Genomic DNA, 20,405 nt, shown 5'->3' on the forward strand with positions numbered 1-20,405 from the left:
TGTCTGTGTTTTTAAACCTTACACTAGATAGGATTGCATTAGGTGGGTAGATGTTGTGTTACTCAGGAATCTACAGTCTTTTATTTCCTTCCCTTTTTCTTTCCTTTTGATACACAGCAAGCATAGGAAATATAATTTAGCTTTACTATAAACTAAAAGAGTAAAAAGCTTTGGCCTAAAGTCACATTGAGGAAGATATTCCATCTTATCATCAGTAAAGGCAGCTTCCTACTCTGCTATCTAGCTTCAAATAGGAATTAGATATTACCTAAGTATATATGACTAGCTTCGCATTTTTACTTCATGCTTTTACTGGGTGTCTATGAGTCTTAATACTTATCAACAATCATATTAGCCTCTCTGTCTTTAACATGTAAGAATTAAGTTATGCTGTCTTTAAGATGTTAATTTTCTACCTTGTTCTAAGAAGAGTCATAACATTAAAAATACAAAAAAAAATACAGATTTGGGATTAGTAATTTTTTCATGCTTTTGGAAAAAATAATTAAGTTGCCTGTCTAAGTTCAACTGATGAATAATAAATCTAAACCAGAACTACAAAATCTTGGGTATTAAAATTTACCTTTATGGCTTTTAGGGTTCTGGCTCCAAGATGACCAAAGAAGAAGAAAAAGGAGGAGAAGACAAGGAGGAAGAGGAGGAGGGAAAGAAGAAGGAGGAGAGGAGGAGGAGGTAGTGGAGGAGAAGAAGGAGAAGGAGAAGAAGAAGAAACAAGTTTGCTAAAGAAGAAGGAAGAGGAGAGGAGGAGGAGAAGACAGAGAAGGAGAAAAGGGAAGGATGAGGAGGAGGAGGAAGAGAAAACGACAATAGTGTTGCCCAAAAAGGCTGCAGCCAGGGAAACTAGTCATCATATCAACTGTGCCTGGTATGTGCCAAGGACAAAGTCATTAAGAAGTTCATCATTGAGGGATAGATAGATGGCTCCAATGGTTAAGGGCACTTATTGCTTTTGTAGATGGCCCAGGTTTGTTTCCAGCACCAAAAATGGCAACTCAAAACCACCGGTAACTCCAATTCAAGGGGATCTGATATTTTTTCCTGGTCTCCCTAGACACCAGGTACACATCTGTCTATCCTTCTAAGTATAGTTTGCATGTTACATACATTCAGGCAAAACACTCATATATACAAAATAAAAGTAAATAAATATTAAAAAGAAGTTCAACATTCAGGGCATATTAGAAGCTGCTGCCTTCAGGGACATTTCCAAAGCAAATATCATTTTTCTTTGACATATATGTGCTTTGCTTCCAAAGATCTATAACAAACTTCATTGTTGCATTAATGTGTGAGATTTCATGAGCTGTACCTTTCACAGCAAGGTGATCATTAATTGATCTCTTGAAGCTGGGATACCCCACCATGATTTACACCGCTGGTCAATGACCTCCATCAAAGCCCATGTAAAGAGTTGGCTTCATTAATCAGGTGGTTGTGCAGGCCTTTAATCCCAGCCCTTGGGAGGCAGAGGCAGGTGGATATTTGAGAGTTTGAGGCCAGCCTAGTCTACAGAGCAAGTTCCAGGACAACTAAGGCTACACAGAGAAACCCTGTGTCTTAGGGCTTTTATTGCTGTGAAGAGACACCATGACCATGGCAACTCTTATAAGGAAAACATTTTTTTTTTTTTTTTTTATTTTTCCATCACAGGCAATTTATTTTGTTCTATTCATTCACAGTTAATACAGAAAATACTTGGAAACATTTCCATATAATATTTGACACAGAAATCATCAAATAGAAGTATACAATGTTGACAGGAGGCAGTACATTTATAATTTATAACCCCAAATGTATTTATAAATTAGAAATGGAAAGATCTACAAATGAAATTATGAAGGTTCACCAAAGTCATTTAATCTGTCAGTTTCTCATTCATTTTTATGTCTTAATAATATTCTATTGTATGAATAAGCCACATTTTATTTCTCTCCAGTATTTGATAGCTATTTGAGTTGTTTTAACTTTTTTACTATTAGCAACACACTGCTGTAAACCTTCATGTACATGTTTCATAGGTGCACATTTTCAGTAGTTTGAGGATATATTCCTAAGGGTAGAATTGTTGAGTAACAGAGTAACAATGTTTTGCATTTTGACCAACCACCAAACTGTTTTGCCAAAGTGGCACACCATTTTACAATCTCACCAAATCCTTGTTTTTAAGGCTCTGATTTTTGTACAAAAGCATTCAATCATTCTGTCAGACCAAACCAGGAAAAGTAAGCTATAGTTCAGAGCTGTTCTATTCCATTTACTATGCAAAGCCATTCTTGGCGTTTGCAACTCTCAGCCCTTTTGAGTATTCTTGCAGTGTTCACCTTTTCCTCCACCACTTTTTTTTTCTGGTTTATTTCTATCTATTACAAATGTATAAAAAATCCTCCATCAACGCTGCTGATAGAAGCAGAACCTTGAGAAATATACCTTTGGTTTGCCTCAGAAAAGGAACACATATTGCACTGTAAAGTTTATAAAATTGGCGCAAAACATTGTGGTAATGTTACAATACCAGTTTTAAGAGTTCAATGACTAATGGGGAGCCGATGGGATACATGCAGAACTGTGAAAGCGATCTCACTTAGCCAGCTGTACACGTAGACTGTAAATCTACATTCAGATCAATTCTGAACTAAAACTATCATCTCAGTTTATCTGTTGAGGTCAACCAGGAAACCCTAGAATATACCTTGATTTTTGCAAAAAACAAAATAGGGGGAGGGGTTTCTTCAGCATTTCAGTCCACGAGTAACAGTATCCTAACAGGCAAAGTGTTTTCTCACTGTCAACATAGAATGAACTGCTGCTGGAGGTCAACTTGGGCTTTAATTTTCATTAGCACTTACATGCATAGTAGTCCAAGTTGTTGATCTCATGACTTTAAAAAGTAACTCTAAAAAAGTAAAATGGTCCTTCTTGGAAGACTAAAGAAAGACATCCAGCCACAGTTGTAGAGAGTCTCATCAAAACAATATACCCTTTTATGAATTACGCCTCAATTAAAAAAAATAGCCCCAAATAAGAAGCAGCTCTGAAAAAAGAAAATATAACTTAAGATATTTGAAAAAAACAAGGTGAATACAGGTTCAAAAATAATTAAGATACATTTTCTTAAGACTACCTAGAATTAGGCTTTAAAGAATTCTACCATTTCAAGTTTACCACTAGCTACTAGATACCCATTTACAAACAAGATGTTCACTTTTTTTGTTCCTTTATCGAAAGAAAAATCTACCTTCAGACTATGAGGGTGGTGATGGGGAGGGACTAGAAAACAAAATTCAAACAATCCCATGCAAATATCACATTTTTCAAATGGAAGAACTCCAAACTGCACTAGAAGTTCCAATCACTAAGACACTTTCCATTGAAATGATTCAAGTACAACTACATGGCACCAAGGTTTAGGCCTAACATAGGCCTGACAACCAAGTCCCTGTTCTCTGGAAGAAAAGCCTCAAAAGTCCCACTCAATTCCACATAACAATACTTCAAAGATCAATTAGGTTTTCCTTTCCTTAATATTTTTGTTTTCGACTTCTAATCTTAAAGACTAGATTAAAACTTAGCTCATTTCCCAGAAGGCATTGCTTCCCTTTGCTCCATGAAAGAGTCCACCAAGACCTCTTCCTCAAAACCATCTAGCCCCCAGCCTCCAGCCTGTGCTTGTGATGCATCTTTCTCAACATCAGCTTGATCTGCACTGACAATGATTGTCGAAGCCTAGAATTCAACATTTACAAATTGTCATTCACACACACAAAACACACTATTATCACACAACTTGTGTCTTGAGAGAATCTTCTGCTTTTTAAATCTTTGGCCTCCCAGTCAATCCCAAGTTCAACCAACTTTAACTAAAACTTCACTCAGAATTTCACCAAGCTTTTCACCCACACATTAATGCTTGTCGTATCTTTCATCAACTGTCAAAATCTGAAGCCTGCTCAGAAATCTCCAGGTATAGGTGAGTTGAGACTATTGATATTGATGGATATTAATAACCAGTGATTGTTAATTCCTGTTATTTTTTGTGGTTGTGTTGTGTTGTCCTTCTGTGGTGTATGTTGGTGTGGGATTATCTATTGCTTGATTTTTCATGGATGTGTTGAGCTTCTTTGGGTTGAATTTTCCCTTCTAGTGCTTTCTGTAGGGCTGGGTTTGTAGAGAGGTATTGATTAAATTTGGTTTTATCCTGGAATATTTTGTTTATTCCACCTATGGTGATTAAGAGTTTTGCTGGGTATAATAGTCTGGGTTGGCATCCGTGGTCTCTTAGTGTCTGCATGAGATTTGTCCATGATCTTCTAGCTTTCATAGTCTCTATTGAGTAGTCTGGTGTTATTCTGATGGGTTTACCTTTATATGTTACTTGGTCTTTTTCCTTTGCGGCTCTTAATATTTTTTCTTTGTTCTGTGTGTTTAGTGTTTTGATTATTATGTGGCGAGGGGACGTTTTTTTTGGATCCAGCCTATTTGGTGTTCTATAAGCTTCTTGTATCTTCATAGGTATTTCTTTCTTTAGGTTAGGAAAGTTTTCTTCTATGATTGTGTTGAATATATTTTCTGTGCCTTTGAGTTGGCATTCTTCTCCTTCTTCTATCCCTATTATTCTTAGGTTTGGTCTTTTCATGGTGTCCCAAATTTCCTGGACGTTTTGTGTTATGACTTTTTTGTCTTTAGTATTTTCTTTGACTGACGAATCTATTTTCTCTATCATGTCTTCAGTGTCAGAGATTCTCTGTTCCATCTCTTGCAATCGGTTGGTTATGCTTGTTTCTGAGGCTCCTGTTCGTTTAGTCAGGATTTCTATTTCCAGCATTCCCTCAGCATGTGTTTTCTTTATTGTCTCAAATTCATTTTTCATGTCTTGGAATTTTTCTTTCATCTGCTTAATTGCTTTTTCTTGGCTTGATTTGATTTCTTCCCATTTTTTGTTCGTTTTTTCTTCCATTTCTTTAAGGGAGTTTTTTATTTCCTCTTTAAGAGAGTTTTTCATTTCCTCTTTAAGGGAAGTTTTTATTTCCTCTTTAAGAGAGTTTTTCATTTCTTCTTTAAGGAAAGTTTTTATTTCCTCTTTAAGGCAGTTTTTCATTTCCTCTTTAAGGAAAGTTTTTATTTCCTCATTGAGGGAATGTTTTATTTCTTCTTTAAGGGCCTCTATCATCTTCTTAAAGTCATTTTTAGGGTTGATTTCTTCTGTTTCTTCTGTCATGGTATGTTTAGGTCTTGCAGGTGTAGAATCACTAGGTTCTGATGTTGCCATATAGGTCTTTATGTTGTTGCCTGTATTTTTGCACTGGCGTCTACTCATCTTTTCCTCTGTGCGGTGCAGGTGGTGTCTGTGTCTGAGAGTGCCTCTCTTGTTCTAATTTTTAGTCTTGGTTTAGTAGGGGTTCTTGGTTAAATTGGTGCTATTGGGCTGTTTCTTCAGGGACAGCTGATTTCAGTCGGTGAAGTATATACTTATGATTCTGGTGATCTGGTTTAGTGGCTGGGTAGCGCCTTCTTCTGTGTTCCCAGATCACGTTTTGTTCATTTGTCAACTCCTCAGCTGATCTTGTTTCTTCAGACTTCAAACTGTAGGCATCTGAATCCTCTCCCAGATGGGTTTCAGCTGAGCAGGGTAGTCTCACCAACACCTCCAAGTTGTTGGGTTTCACAGGATCAGCAGTTGGGCCCTGGGTTGTCCCCAGACGGAGTGTCCAGACTCGCCCTGGTTCCGACCCACGGAGATAGCCTCTTCCCCAGATGCTGGGGCTAGGGGCGTCCCCGTTCCAAGCTGCGTCCGCCCCTCTCTGTCCCCGGGCCTGTCCACCCCTGTGGCCTGCCGCCACAGGCCCACCTGCCTCTGCCCGTCTCCACCACTGGGCCTGTATGTCCCTGTCAGCTGCCGCTGGCTCCGTCCACCTCTGTGGGCCACCAACGGGCCTGTATATCTCTGTCGGCTGCCGCCGCGGGCCTACCCACCTCTGCTTGTCACTGCTGCTGGGCCCATCCACCTCTGCGGGCCGCCACCGGGCCTGGGCCTGTATGTCCCTGTCGGCCGCTGCCACCGGGCCGTCCACCTCCGCAGGTCGCCGACCTGCGTCCGCCGTCTCCCCCGCGCGGCCCGTCTATTTCTGTGGGCCGCTGCCACCGGGCCTGAATGTCTCTGTCAGCCGCCGGCGCCGGGCTGTTGACCTCCGTCTACTTATCTCCTCCACAGGGCCTGTCCACCTCTGTGGGCCGCCGCTGGGCCTGAATGTCTCCGCCAGCTGCCACCGGGTCTAAATGTCCCTGTCGGCTGTTGCCGCCGGGCCCATCCACCTCCGCGGGCTGCTGCCACAGGCCTACCTGCGTCTGCTTGTCTCCGCCATCTTGGATCGACTCTAAGGAAAACATTTAATTAGAGGGGGCTCAGTTACAGTTTCAGAGGTTCAGTCCACTATCATAATGCCGGGGAGCATGGTGGCATGCTGGCAGATATGGTGCTGGAGGTGTAGCTGAGAGTCCTACATCTTGAAGGCAACAGGAAGTCAACTGAGACACTGGGCAGTATCCTGAGCATAGGAAGCCTCAAAGCCTGCTCTCATAGTGACGCACTTCCTCCAACAAGGCCATACTCACTCCAGCAAAGTCACACCTCTTAATAGCCACTCCCTATGAGATTACAGCCCTGATTACATTCAAACTACCACATTCTACTCCCTGGCCCCCATAAGCTTGTAACAATATTATAATGCAAAATGCATTTAGTCCAATTTCAAAAGTCTCCATAGTCTTTCACAGTCTCAACAAGGTATTAAAGTCCAAAGTTCAAAGTCTCTTCTGAGATTCATGCAATCTCTTAATTGTAATCACCTGTAAAAATCAAAATAAAAAAGCAGATCACATACTTCCAACATATAATGGCACAGCATATACATTACAATTTCAAAATGCAGAAAAGGGAGCATAGAGAGGAAATACTGGATCAAAGCAAAGCTGAAAACCATCTGGGCAAACTCCAGACTCTGCATCTCCATGTCTGATGTCAAAACACTCTTCAGATTTCCAATTCTGTTTAGCTTTGCTGACTGCAATACACTTTTTTTCTCTTGGGCTGGTTCCACTTCCTATTAGCAACTTTCCTCAGGAGCTATCCCATGACTCTGGGATCTCTAACATCTTCAATTCTCCAAGGTAATCCAGGTTTCAACTTCACAGCTTCATGAAATGGCCTCTCTAGGCTTCCATTCAGGGACACCCCCTGACACATGCCTGGCCTCAGCAGCTTTCTTTAGGCACAGAGGCAAATTACATAACCCATTTTTTCTACTCTTAACTCTAAAGCCAGAAATGCATGGCTGAAGCTGCCAAATTCTACTGCGCACTGGTGCTGGAACATGGCCCTCTCATTCAATTACATCTTCACCAGCTTTCTGTCCTTCACTGCCTAAGCTTGGCTGTCTTGAAACTGGATCTCTAGACCAGTTTACCCTCAAACTCAGAGATCTGCCAGCCTCTGCCTTCCCAGTACTGGGATCAAAGGCGTGCACCACCACACCTGGCTCTAAGCTTTTCTTTAGTTCCTTTTCACAAGTTGGAAACTTAGCTGGGTGGGATCCTGCCTTGAGGTCACCACTCCCTTTACTCAATTTCTTAATCCATTTATCTTCTTGAACACCGGACTTAGTTCAATTCCACTTCCTGGTGCTCCCTTTCTCCTCAAAAATTACATTTTTCAATTTACCCTGCTCAGCTTGCTCCTTTTTGTTGTAAATCTTCATTAGAGTGACCACTAATAACCACATGACAAAATCTATACTACACTGTTTTCAGATTTCCTCTGACAACAGAATTAATTCAAACTCTTCACTTTAGCCTCAGGCAGACTCTTTGGACAAGGGCAAAAAGAAGCCACATTCTTCACTAAAATATCCTAAGAACAATTTCTAGGCAACATACTAAAATTCTCTGAAACATCTTGAGTGACCCCCTAACAGTTCAAATAACTCTTTGCACCTCTGTTCCTATGCTTCTACTAGTGTGGCCCATTAAGTACTGCTTAAAGCATTCCACTGCTCTCATAACCCAAAGTACCAAAGTCCAAATTCATCTAAACACGTGGTCAGGCCTATCACAGAAATACCGTACTCCCTGGTACCAACTTCTGTCTTAGTTAGGGTTTTTATTGTTGTGAAGAGACACCATGACCATGGCAACTCTTATAAGGAAAACATTTAATTGGGATGCTTGCTTACAGTTTCAGAGGTTCAGTCCATTATCCTAATAGCAGGGTGCATGGCGGCATGCAGGCAGATATGGTGCTGGAGGAGTAGCTGAGAGTCCTACATCTTGAAGGCAACAGGAAGTCAACTGAGATACGGAGCAGTATCCTGAGCATAGGAAACCTCAAAGCCCACTCCCGAAGTGACACACTTCCTCCACTAAGGCCATACTTACTCCAACAAAGCCACACCTCCTAATAGCCCCTCCCTATGATATTATGGGGACCAATTACATTCAAACTACCACACCCTGTCTCAAAAAACAAAACAAAACAAAACAAAAATACCAACCAACCAACCAACCAAACAAACAAAAAAGAGTTAGTTTCATAAGGACAGAAAAACCATCCTCTTGAAAAAAAAAGTAGAATGGAAAAAAAAAACTCACTTTGGGCAGGGTGTGTTGGATACACACTTTTAATCACAGCACTTGGGAGGCAGAGGCAGGCAGATCTCTGTGAGTTTGAAGCTAGCCTGGTCTACATAGTGAGTTCCAGGATAGTCAGGGCTACACAGAGAGACTCTGTCTTAAAAAAAACAAAAAGGAAGATAGGATAGTTTCAGTAAAATATTTATTAAGTGATTAACACAGCTACTAGATAAATAGTTGATTCAAAAGGAGTAAAGTCAGAAATGAAAAAACTTTATTCTGCTTTTTTGATGCTTCATAAACCCTAGTGAGAAGTGAATGCTTTTTTCTTTAATAAAAGCCATTTTAAATTGCCTGTTATTATGATTTAAATATTTAATAAATAATTAATTAAAATATATTAAGAAAACACAAGGCAGTTCTGGAGAGATGTCTTTGCCCTTAAAAATCACTGGCTGCTTCCAGAGAACCTAGGTTCAATTTTCTGCACCCACATGACTGCTCATAACTGGTTGTAACTCCAGTCCTATGGAATCTGATGGGCTCCAAGGGCACTGTACACATGAAGTGTACAGACATACAGGCAAAACACCCATATTGGTGAAATTATTTTGGCCACTCCACGTAGTTAAAAGGATATTTATTTAATGGCGTAACTCACAAATTAACTGATAGGTAGTTCGCAGGGTCTGGGAAAGGTGTATTGCAGTCCATTTGTTTTCTCTGGAGCTCTGCTCGGTCAGGTCCACCTCCAACATTCAGTGTCCTGGCACTGAGAGAGCTCACAGAGAGAGTGCTGGCCCATCCAGCTCTTGGGTCTCCAGGCGCCTTCCCTGGCCCCGCCTCATAGGCGTGACAGTTGCCAGAGTCTCAATGGGGGTTGGAACTTCCAGATCCAAGCTGGAATGGCTACCCACTACACACCCATACACATAAAAATAAATAAATGAAATTAAAACCTTAAAGGCTATCGAGGCTGGAGAGATGGCTCAGCAATTCAGAGCACTTACTGCTCTTCCAGAGGACTCAACTGTAACTTCAGTTCCAGGGGATCTGATATCTCTTGCCTCTGTGCCCCCACACCTCCCTACACCAGAGGATTACACACACACATACACACACACACACACACACACACACACACACACACACTGGGTGTTTTGGTGCACATCTTTAATCCTGGCATTCAAGAGGCAGAGACAGATCACTACGTCTACATAGCCAATTCCAGGTCAGCCATGGATACATAGTGAGATCCTGTATTAATATGTTTTATCTGTATCTGTAACTGTTAGATAGTTAAGATGTGTTTTAGATAAAGCTTCTAGTTTTAATTTGAAATATAATTATCTTATTGAAAAGAAAGTGTTTTCTAAATTTGTAATTATAACAATAGTTGTAATAAGACATTAAAGAATCATCAAATGAAGAAAAAGAGATATAAACGTTATAGGTGTGAAATGTATTTTTGGTAAAAGAAGACTAAAGAGAAGCACTGCCTTTGGATATAAAAGGATTTTGAATGGTAAGGTAAAGACTGTTCTAAAATGAAAACAGACAAGAACAAAGTTAGAAGATTAAAGTATGTTGTAGAATGACTGTGAGAACTAAACTTAAAGAATTTGGACATGGCTACAACTATGTTAAGAATGAAGTTATTAAAAATTTTCAAGGCAAAAATTCAATTCCCTGAGATAAAATTAATGCTGCATTCTCTGTTTACAACAATAAAAGTTTTTAACACTATTAATCTATTCTTTGTAAATTTTATCAAAGCAAAATGACAACAAAAACTGGCTTAGGAGGCTAGAGAGATGGCTCAGTGATTAAGAATGCATAATGCTCTTGTAGAAGATCAGAGTTCAGTTCCCAGAACCCACACTGAATGGCTGACAACTGCCTTTAAGTCCAGCTCCAGGAGGATCTGATGCTTCTGGCTTCTGTGGGTACATGCACTCATGTGTACATACCCACCCCCAACATGTACACAAAATTAAAAATAAATAAAAATAACTGCCACCACCATCTGGCAAAATAAATCTTTAAAAAAGAATTATTCCCATAGGGTTTGATGGTTTGAATGAAAATGGCCTCCATAGGCTCGTATGTTTGAATACTTGGTCCTTGTTGGAGTAGTGTGTCACTGGAAAGTTTCAAAAGACTCATGCCATTCTCAACGTATCCTTTCTTCCTCCTACTTGCAAATCAAGATGTGAATTTCCAGCGGACATGGTGGCACACACCTTTAATCCCAGCACTCAGGAGGCACAGGCAAATGGATCTCTGTGAGCTCAAGGTCAGCCTGGTCTACAGAATGAGTTCCAGGACAGCTATGGCTGTTATACAGAGAAACTCTGTCTTGAAACAAAACAAAACAAAAAAAAAAAAGTGAATTCTCAGCTGTTCCTCTTGCTATGCTTCTACTCTGCCATCATGGACTCTAGCCCTCTGAAACCATAAGCCTAATTAATCATTTTTTTGATAGCTGTCTTGGTCATAGTATTTTGAAATAGCAATAGAACAGTAATTCAGAGAGGGCATTCCTATAATTGTGATTATAGAACTCATTTTAGTGGACAAATAGTTAAATCTATATATAAACTTTGGCCTATTAAATATATAAGAAATACTAAAACATTCTCAGAGTTAACTAATGCTTTGGCCTTCATGGAAGATCTACCCTATTCAGAGAACATTATCTCCTTATAAAATAAATAGTTGGTATCTGTTCTGTTTGGCTAATTTTATGTCCTCTTGACATAAGCTAGACTCATCTGAGAGGAGGGAACCTCAATTCAGAAAATGTCCTTACTTGATTGGTCTGTGGGCAAGTCTTGTACATTTTCTTGCTTGATAACTGATGTGGGAGGGCCCAGATCAATATGGGCAGGGCCACCCCTGGGCTGGTGGTCCTGGGTTCTATAAGAAGGCAGTTGAGCAAGCTGCAAGGATCAAGCCAGTAACCAACAGTCTTCTATGGCTTCTGCCTCCAGGTTCCTGCCCTGTTGGAGTTCCTGCTCTGACTTCCCTCATTGATGGGATGGGATGTGGAACTGTAAGCTGAAATAAACACTTTCCTTCCTAAGCTGCTTTTTGAGTCATAATCTTTATCACAGCAATAGAAACCCTAAGATAATAATTAGTACCAGGAATGAGTATTGATGTGACAGACCTGACCATGTTGTTTTGGGAGGTTTGTATAAATACTTTGGAATTTTGGCTAGAAAAGCCATTGAGCACTCAGAAATGTGCAGGCTGTTTTGTAGGAAGCTTGGAAGATAACAATGTTGAGAGCAATGCAGACATTAGGGGCCTGCCTTGTGAAGTTTCAGAGGGAAGCTTGAGAGTTCATTAAAGACTACTGGGGCTGTTCTGTATTTTGAATTAAGACAGAGAAATCCTGTCTTGGGAAAATAAATAAAGAATCACTAAAATGAATCCTTTGCTTTACTAGAACAAACTGATGCTGGTCAGCTGGAGTTGAAAAATCAGCTGTGCTTAAGAAGAGAACATTATCATTGAGGCAAAATCTTCTGGGAAGTCTTTCTTCAGAGTCAACACACATGAGCTGTGTTCCAGAGGCAGCCAAGGTTGCATCTAATGAATGCTGAACTTGGTAATGTCTAAGTCTCTAAGGTAGAATTGGTTTTGAAGGTATGAAGGGGCCATGGACAGCAGCTGACGCTTGGCACTGTGAAGATAGGTGTGGTGGTTTGAAAGAAAATGTCCCCCAAAGGGAGTGGCAATATTAGAAGGTATGGCCTTGTTGAAGTATGTATGACATTCTTGGAGGAAGTGTGTCACTGTGGGGGTGGGCTTTGAGGTCTCTTTTGTTCAAGCTTCCCTCAGTGTGACACTGAGACTACTCATCAAAATGTAGCCAACATCATGTCTGCCTGCATGCTGCCATGTCCTTCCATATCTCTATAGTGAATTTCGGAATAGCCAGGACTACACAGTCATGTTCTGGACCTTGCCTTGGTGCTTCTGACACCCATGTACAGCCCTTGGTGGCTTCAACAGTGATCTGTGTACTTGAGTCATGCTGTTGTTTGTATTGTCAGTAATACTCTCTTGTTATATGTCCCCTTGTTGTAGAATATTATTTTAAGATGTGTTACATTTGTTTATGCTGTGGAACATTTGTTTAATAATGCAAATGTTGCATTCTTTTATGTTGCATTTGTTTAACTCTGTGAAGCTGTGTTACTGTGCCTGTCTAAAATACTCAATAGTCTAATAAAGAGCTGAACAGCCAATATCGAGGCAGGGGAAAGGATAGTCAGGGCTGGCAGGCAGAGAGAAGAAATAGAAGGAGAAATCTGGGAGGAGAAGAAGAAGAACAAGAGGGATCTAGGAGGATGCTAGGGGCCAGCCACCCAGCCATCCAGGCAGCCATGGAATAAGAGTGAAAATAAGATACAGTAGTAAGAAAAAGAAAAAAACCCAGATGTGGTGATACATTGTGTCTCCCAATATACAGTGCACCCTAATAAAGCTTATCTGAGGATCAGAGGAAAAAGCCAGCCACTATATTAAACATAGAAGTCAGGCAATGATAGTACACTCCTTTAATCCCAGCACTTGAGATCTCATGTCTTTGCTTGGGAAGGACACACGCCTTTAATCCTAGGAAGTAATATGGCAAGACACAGAAAGGTATATAAGGTGCGAGGAAACAGGAACTCATGCTCTTAAGGCATGAGGACCAGGAACTAGATCCTTTTAAGCAGTTCAGCTGATACACCTTTCTGAGTGAGGACTGAGAGGCTTTCAGTCTGAGGAAATAGGATCAGCTGAGGAGTTGGCGAGGTGAGGTTGGCTGTGGCTTGTTCTGCTTCTCTGATCTTTCAGCATTCACCCCAATATCTGGCTCCAGTTTTTTTATTATTATTAATAAGACCGTTTAGCAATTACACCCGGATGTAGCTGGAGTTTTCTCTCCGGGTCCCGCCAAGCCCCAGCAGTCTGACAGCCCACTTATAAAATAAACACACAGATGCTTATATTATTTACAAACTGTATGGCCATGGCAGGCTTCTTGCTAACTGTTCTTATATCTTAAATTAACCCATTTCTATAAATCTATACCTTGCCATGTGGCTCATGGCTTACCGGCATCTTTACATGCTGCTTGTCATGGCAGCAGCTGGTAGTGTCTCCCCCACTCAGCCTTCCACTTTTCAGAATTCTCCTCTCTCCTTGTCCCGCCTATACTTCCTGCCTGGCCACTGGCCAATCAGTGTTTTATTTATACAGAACGATATCCACAGCACCCAGAGGCAAAAGGTAGATGGGGACAATTTAAGTTAAGAAAAACTGGCTAGAATCAAGCCAAGCTAAGACCAGGCATTTATAATTAAGAATAAGCCTCTGTGTGTGATTTATTTGGGAGCTGGGGGCAGACCCCCCAAAAAAGAGCAAAAAGTAAGAGTGGAAAATAACCAATGACATTTTGGTGTTACAGTGTGGGGCCATAGAAAGCTGAACAACATCTCTTGCTGACCCTGTTGTCTCACTTATGTTCTGTATTGTCCTGTTTCTTCCTTTCTAGAAAGTCCACTTATTCTTGCTGAGTTTCTGTTTGGCCTCAAGATGCTAGAGCTATTTCCTCTGTGCTACCAGTGCCCATTTTGGCCACCTCATGTGTCATATGACCAAATTATTCTTCCACCTGAGACAACATGTGAGCATGTGGACTCTGAGCTACATTCTATTGGTACACACTTATATGCTGAGACCAGAGCTCAGTTTTACCTGACAGCATTGTAGCTGAGTCATAGTTGAGGCCATGAAGCTGAGCCAAGGACTCTTGGGACTGAGGACAGGGAAGGCTCCTTAGAATAGGCAGGATTGAAGCTAGTTTGGGTGTGGGATCCATGCAGTGGGGTAAGGCAAAGCACACAGGAGCCAACCCAAGACCATGAGAGGAAGGGACATTCTGTGGCTCTGTTCTGCCTACACTTACAATGCTTATAGCATCCTCTTTCCAAATCTGGAGCCTGGATTGGAAGGCAGGTGGAGGCTGTTAGGAAAAGAGCCTCCGTAGAAGTACAGAGACAGCTTGGCTGAGAACTCTGAGGTTGTTTGGAGAAGATGCTTCAGGAGTTTCAGCCTGTCTGAGTTCCTACCTTTTCAGACTTTTGAGATCAGGGTGCCAGGTTTGTCTGGGATGGGAGGAAGGAGGGAGGAAAAAAGGAGGGAGGAAAGAAGAGAGAGAGAGAAACAGAGAGACAGAGACAGATAGAGGGACAGAGACAGAGTGTGCTGCATATCTAAGTGCCTTAATCTGTACCTACCTATTCACATCCTCTTTATATTTTTCTCTTTGTGCCTGCATGCACCTTGTTGGTTTGAATATGTGATCTTTGTGTGCATCTCTGAGCACATATCACTTGTGTCTCTGTGTTTATACTGTGCCTGGCTGTGTATCTCTGTATGTGTTCTGTTAATTTGCAGGAATGTGTCCTCGTGTGTTTCCTTGAGTGTCCATGTGTTTCCGAGTCTCAGCTGCAGAGACAAGTCCTTGGAGACAGCTTGGGATGCTGAGTCCTGGGGCGTCTGTCTGCTTTGGCCTTTTCTGGTTGGACAGGTATCCTAGCAACACTTCTGTGAGTTGCCTAGCAACCAGGTCCCCATCCTTGGAGAAGGAGCAGGGTCTAGCTGTATGTGGGAGGTCTGGCTCTTATTCAGCCCAGACAGGAAAAACAAGCCTTTGATTTGATGATGGCTAGAGACTCAGCATAGGGTCCCTAGTCTACATGACCTTGACTTATGGCTTTTATTTCAATGAACTGTGACCCCTCTGCTGGCAAGGAACATGGTCCCTAGGAGCTTGCCAACTCTGTGTATTCCAAAATCCATGTCTGGGGCTCAGCTGTGGTGTTGGCTCCAAGTGACCAGCAGATCTGGCTTCCTCTTATTCTTGCCATTTTGACAGGCAGCTTCAGACCTCAGAGGTGTGATGCTTTCATTTGTGTGAGGATAATATGGGTGGCAATGGCCACATGTAGTGGGGGTTCATGAGCTCAATTTTGTCTTGGGCTTGGTGTACATTAGGTATAAGCAGCATCAGTAGATGTAGGGCAGTACTGGTTCCTCAGTCCAGACCATCTCATGTTTATTTGCAACAAGACCTTTACCTGGAGAATTAGTTGGGTCAGGATATTGCTGTTTATTGCTTTCCCACTAGACACCTGACTGAGGACAGCTTTGGGAAAGAAAGCCAGCAAAATCTGGTCTGTGCTAGGCTGTACAAAACATTTTTGCTGGGTGGTGGTGGTGTACATCTTTACTCCCAGCACTTGGGAGGCAGAAGCAGGTGGATCACTGAATTCAAGGCCAGCCTGGTCTACAGATTGAGTTCCAGGACAGGCAGGGCTACATGGAGAAACTCTGTTTCAGAAAACCAAAACCAAACAAACAAAAAACCCAAACTAAGCAAACAGCACCCCCTCCAAAACAACCAACCAATCAACCAACACACACACACACACACACACACACACACACACACACACACACACCCCAAAACAACATTTGCATATGTTAGAGCCTCACATCTTTCTCTGTGTACATCTCCGAGTGTGTCTTCATGTCTAAGGCTGTGTGTGTGTGTGTGTGTGTGTGTGTGTGTGTGTGTGTGTGTGTGTCTGAGTTCCTGTTCACGTCTCCATTTTTGTGTTTATGGATGTTCCTGTTATGTGTCCCAGCTTCTGAGTGTGCCTGTCTTGGGTGGGTGGGTCCATCACTTCATATGTGTTCTAATCTTTTGTCTGTTCCTACCTGGTGTGGAGCCTAGGGGGTTCTGGTCTGGTGATCTTCCTTTTCTTGGCTCCCTTCTCCAACCTGCACAGCCCCTCCCTCTCTCAGCCGCAGCCTTCTGCCCTTCCCCCGCCTTCTGGCTGCCGCACTGGCTGCTGCGTCTAGTCAATATCTTATCTTCGGAGCAGAAGCTAGGAACAAGGAGCCATTCACAGCCTGAGCAGACCCCATGCTGGAGTGAGAAGCACTGCTTAGTCCACTGTGCTCCTGCCTGCCTGCTTTTCTGCTAAGCATTAGGGTCTGTTTTGGCCCAGCTTCTGAAGAGGTTGTGTGTGCTGTTGGAGGTAAGAGGGACTCTAGTGAGAGCTACTGCGGCTGCTGTGTGTGTGTGTGTGTGTGTGTGTGTGTGTCGGGGGGCGGGGGGGGGGAGATTTGGGGCTGGGGGTTGGGAGGAAGCTATGTGAAATGACTGAGCCCTAGGTATTTCTGGGGAAATCCCATGTCTTTTGTGCTCCAGTGTGCTTTCAGATGGTTTAGGCATTTTCGTATTCAGATGGCTGTGTGCCCCTGAGTCCCTGTGGGTGGACATGTATGCTTGTGTAGCTACCTCTACATAGCTTCTGTATGAGTCTGTAATCCTAACATGAAGTAATCTTGTGGCTACATGTGCTCCCATACCCCTGTGTGTGCTATCATGTGCCCATGTGTGTGCTTTTGTCCTTGTCTTTGTGTCTACGTGTGTGCCTAGTGTTTGTGGATGCCCATGGAGGTGTTCCATGTGCCTGTTAGGCTAGTTGTGCTGTATTCTAAGGCCTCAGTGGACTGTGTCTAGCACTGTGGTCACTTTTTCTGTGCCCTGTTCCAGGAACTATATTGAGTGACTTTGCAGGGTGACAGCATGGAGTCCCTCTTCCCTGCCCCATTCTGGGAAGTCTTGTATGGCAGCCACTTTCAAGGCAACCTGTCTCTCCTAAATGAGACTGTACCCCACCACCTGCTGCTCAATGCTAGCCACAGCGCCTTCCTGCCCCTTGGACTCAAGGTCACCATCGTGGGGCTCTACTTGGCTGTGTGCATCGGGGGGCTGCTGGGGAACTGCCTCGTCATGTATGTCATCCTCAGGTAGGCTGGGCCCCACCAATCTGTGGAGAGGGAACCTGAGCCAGAAGGCTGTTGTGGATGAATCTGAGCAAGTATGGATTTTTCTACTTGCTCCATCAAATTTCTTTCCTCTCTGTTTAGAGGGCAGGCTCAACCTTGATGTTCAACTCCTATTCTGCCCCCATGTGTTCCAGACTAGGTGTCACCACCTGGAGGCTTGGAGCTGCAGATAAGTCTGTGCCATGCTGTCTGTGTGAATGACCTCATGGGTACACAGGATCCTAGTGTTTCTCAAAGAGAGGTAGAGGGGCTGAAGCCCTTGTTCTTTGGCTCTTGGGATCTCTGTTCATGGTGAATGTTTTTTGGCTGATCCCACACTCTACTGGTGCTCAGAAATGGGAAAATTTGGAGGACAAAAAGAAGGCAGCAGTACTGGGTGATTGAGGTAGAGTCAACAGTGAGGGGACATGGATGGGGGCAGTATGAGGTACAGTTCTATGGACCAGAAAGCTGCACAGGAGTGTGCAATGGGTAAATGTGTTGTGGCAATGATGGTCTCTGTTTTTTTTTTTTCCAGCTGGGAGGGCATTGAGGGGGACTGGAGACAGCAGGTGAGGACTTGAATGCCAGGCTGGGGACACCAAATTCTTTGGGCATTGGAAAGACATGGGAGGTACTTTAATGGTAAATAACTATAGCAAGGTCCTTCACTGATATAAGATTCTTCCTCTTTCAAAAAGAGTTGGCTCGAGAAACCCTGTCTCAAAAAACCAAAAAAAAAAAAAAAAAAAAAAAAAAAAAAAAAAAAAAGAGTTGGCTCTGAAGAAAGAGATTATGGTCCCCTTGATGGTATCAGTGTTGGTGGAGGGAGGACAGAACAGTACAGTGTCAACACCCTGCCTCATTACCATCCTCTTAGTATTTCTGAACAAATCCTGTTCACAATGGGCCTTGTTTCCTCTATTTGTTAAGTGAGAAATGCGGATTACATAGCCATATGTATGTGCGTGTGCACACATGTGTGTATGTATGTGATATGTGATTAGACAGTGCAGTAGGAAAAGCCTTCCCAGTATTGACTTCCAGTAGAGGACTCTTGTGGGAAACTATTCTGTGACCCATGTGCCTCTTAATGGATAGAGGGTGTGTCTTTGGCAAGAAGTACAGCAACCTGGGGCAGTTTATAAGCCTTGCCCACCCTTCTTGTCATCAGTATTTCTCTCCCACATTTCTCCTTTGTGTTTGGGACATTAAAACTCTTGGAACCATTTATGGCATTAGAGTAGACAAGAGAGGCCATCTTATCCCCCAGCATCTCCAGAGAACCATTCTCAGCAATTGCTGTGGCCACACTGGAGATAGCACACAGTATGTTTGAATTGGATGTATGTCGGGAGCCAGAAAAAATCTGATCTGAGCCCCATTCTACACTTTAGCAGTTCTAAGCCCTTATAAAAAGCTACTCAGCTCCTCTGAGCCTCAGTTTCCTTTCCTTTAGAGTAGGGATCAAAATAGCATTTTTGAAAGCCTCAAATGAAATAAAAATCTATGTAAGAGCTTGTCTCAGATATCTACCATTATTATTGAAATTGTAATTTATTGTAATTAAGGTCTCTGGACTTAATAGCTAAGAAACAGAACTTAATCCCAGATTCCCTGATAGCAACTCAACTGACATGGACTACTGTCATCTTTAGTGCTACCACTGCCATACCACCATCATCACTGCCATCATTTTCATCACCATCGCTGTCATCAGCATTATCCCTATAACCACCCTTCCCTACCACTATCATAAACATTAATTCATTTCATTAATATTTGTTACTTACAATGTTCCTACCATGGTTCCAGGTGCTTGGATACAATCAAACCTAATTAGTACCTCTTCTGTTCTTGTCACCATTTCCTGTTTCCTTTTTTAGAATTAAAAAATTATTGCATTTATTTATGTGTGTGTTTGTCTGGATGTGTAGGTCAGATGAGGGAGTTGGTTTTCTCCTTCCACCACAAATGTCCTGGAGATTGAGCTCAGGTTGTTAGAATTGGCAATAAGTGCCTTTACTGGCTGAGCCATCTGGTGGCCCACCAATTCCTGTTTCCATTGCTAGACAACATTGTCACTTGAAAGACCTTTGATAAACTTTCCAGGCAGTGCCCTGAAAAACCTCTGAGAGGAGTGTTAAGAGAGATTCAGGAGAGAAGACAGTATTTCTCTCTTGATTTCTTCCACAAAGCTCACATTCAGATTAGATATATACTCAATTGCTCCTCCATGCCCCAAATTTTCCAGGGTAGTTCTCTCTTTAATATTCGAAACCTTTTTTTAGATGTCAAAATCACATGAGGAGCTTGTTAAAGTGTTTGTCCCAGGCTCAATGGACCTTGGGTGTAGTGCAGAATCTGCCATTTAACAAGCTTCCTTGGAGACTTTGAAGTTGAGAGATTCAAAGGTAATGATCCTCATGGTGGCCCCTTTTGCCAAGTCCAGCCAAAGTGGCCAAGTGAAGCATTTCTTCTTCCTGTTCTCTACAGGCATACCAAGATGAAGACAGCTACCAACATTTATATATTTAATCTGGCACTGGCTGATACCCTGGTCTTGCTGACACTGCCCTTCCAGGGCACAGATATCCTTTTGGGCTTCTGGCCATTTGGGAATGCATTGTGCAAGACTGTCATTGCTATTGACTACTACAACATGTTCACCAGCACTTTCACTCTGACTGCCATGAGTGTAGACCGCTATGTGGCCATCTGTCACCCTATCCGTGCCCTTGATGTTCGGACATCCAGCAAAGCCCAGGCTGTTAATGTGGCCATATGGGCCCTGGCCTCAGTGGTTGGTGTTCCTGTTGCCATCATGGGCTCAGCACAAGTGGAAGATGAAGGTCAGT

At 42.5% G+C, this 20,405-nt stretch overlaps 1 protein-coding gene across 4 annotated transcripts in view; it reads left to right on the forward strand.

Annotated features, from left to right (window-relative positions):
- Nucleotides 1-20,405, forward strand: part of Oprl1 (opioid related nociceptin receptor 1) — a 45,303-nt gene that overhangs the window by 22,652 nt on the left and 2,246 nt on the right. Inside the window, exons 2-6 of one of the 4 annotated variants that reach the window (XM_042276997.2) lie at nt 599-886; nt 12,098-16,751; nt 17,273-17,529; nt 18,086-18,119; nt 20,044-20,399. In XM_042276997.2, the coding sequence (XP_042132931.1) occupies nt 17,382-17,529; nt 18,086-18,119; nt 20,044-20,399 (538 nt within the window). In that variant the 5' untranslated portion in view covers nt 599-886; nt 12,098-16,751; nt 17,273-17,381. Of the gene's footprint in view, nt 1-598; nt 887-12,097; nt 16,752-17,272; nt 17,530-18,085; nt 18,193-19,838; nt 19,962-20,043; nt 20,400-20,405 lie in introns of those variants that run through there. The other 3 variants (XM_006994578.4, XM_042277003.2, XM_042277000.2) reach the window with 3 other exon arrangements.

Source organism: Peromyscus maniculatus, chromosome 4 (assembly GCF_049852395.1).
Source record: "Peromyscus maniculatus bairdii isolate BWxNUB_F1_BW_parent chromosome 4, HU_Pman_BW_mat_3.1, whole genome shotgun sequence".
Lineage (NCBI taxonomy): Eukaryota > Metazoa > Chordata > Mammalia > Rodentia > Cricetidae > Peromyscus > Peromyscus maniculatus.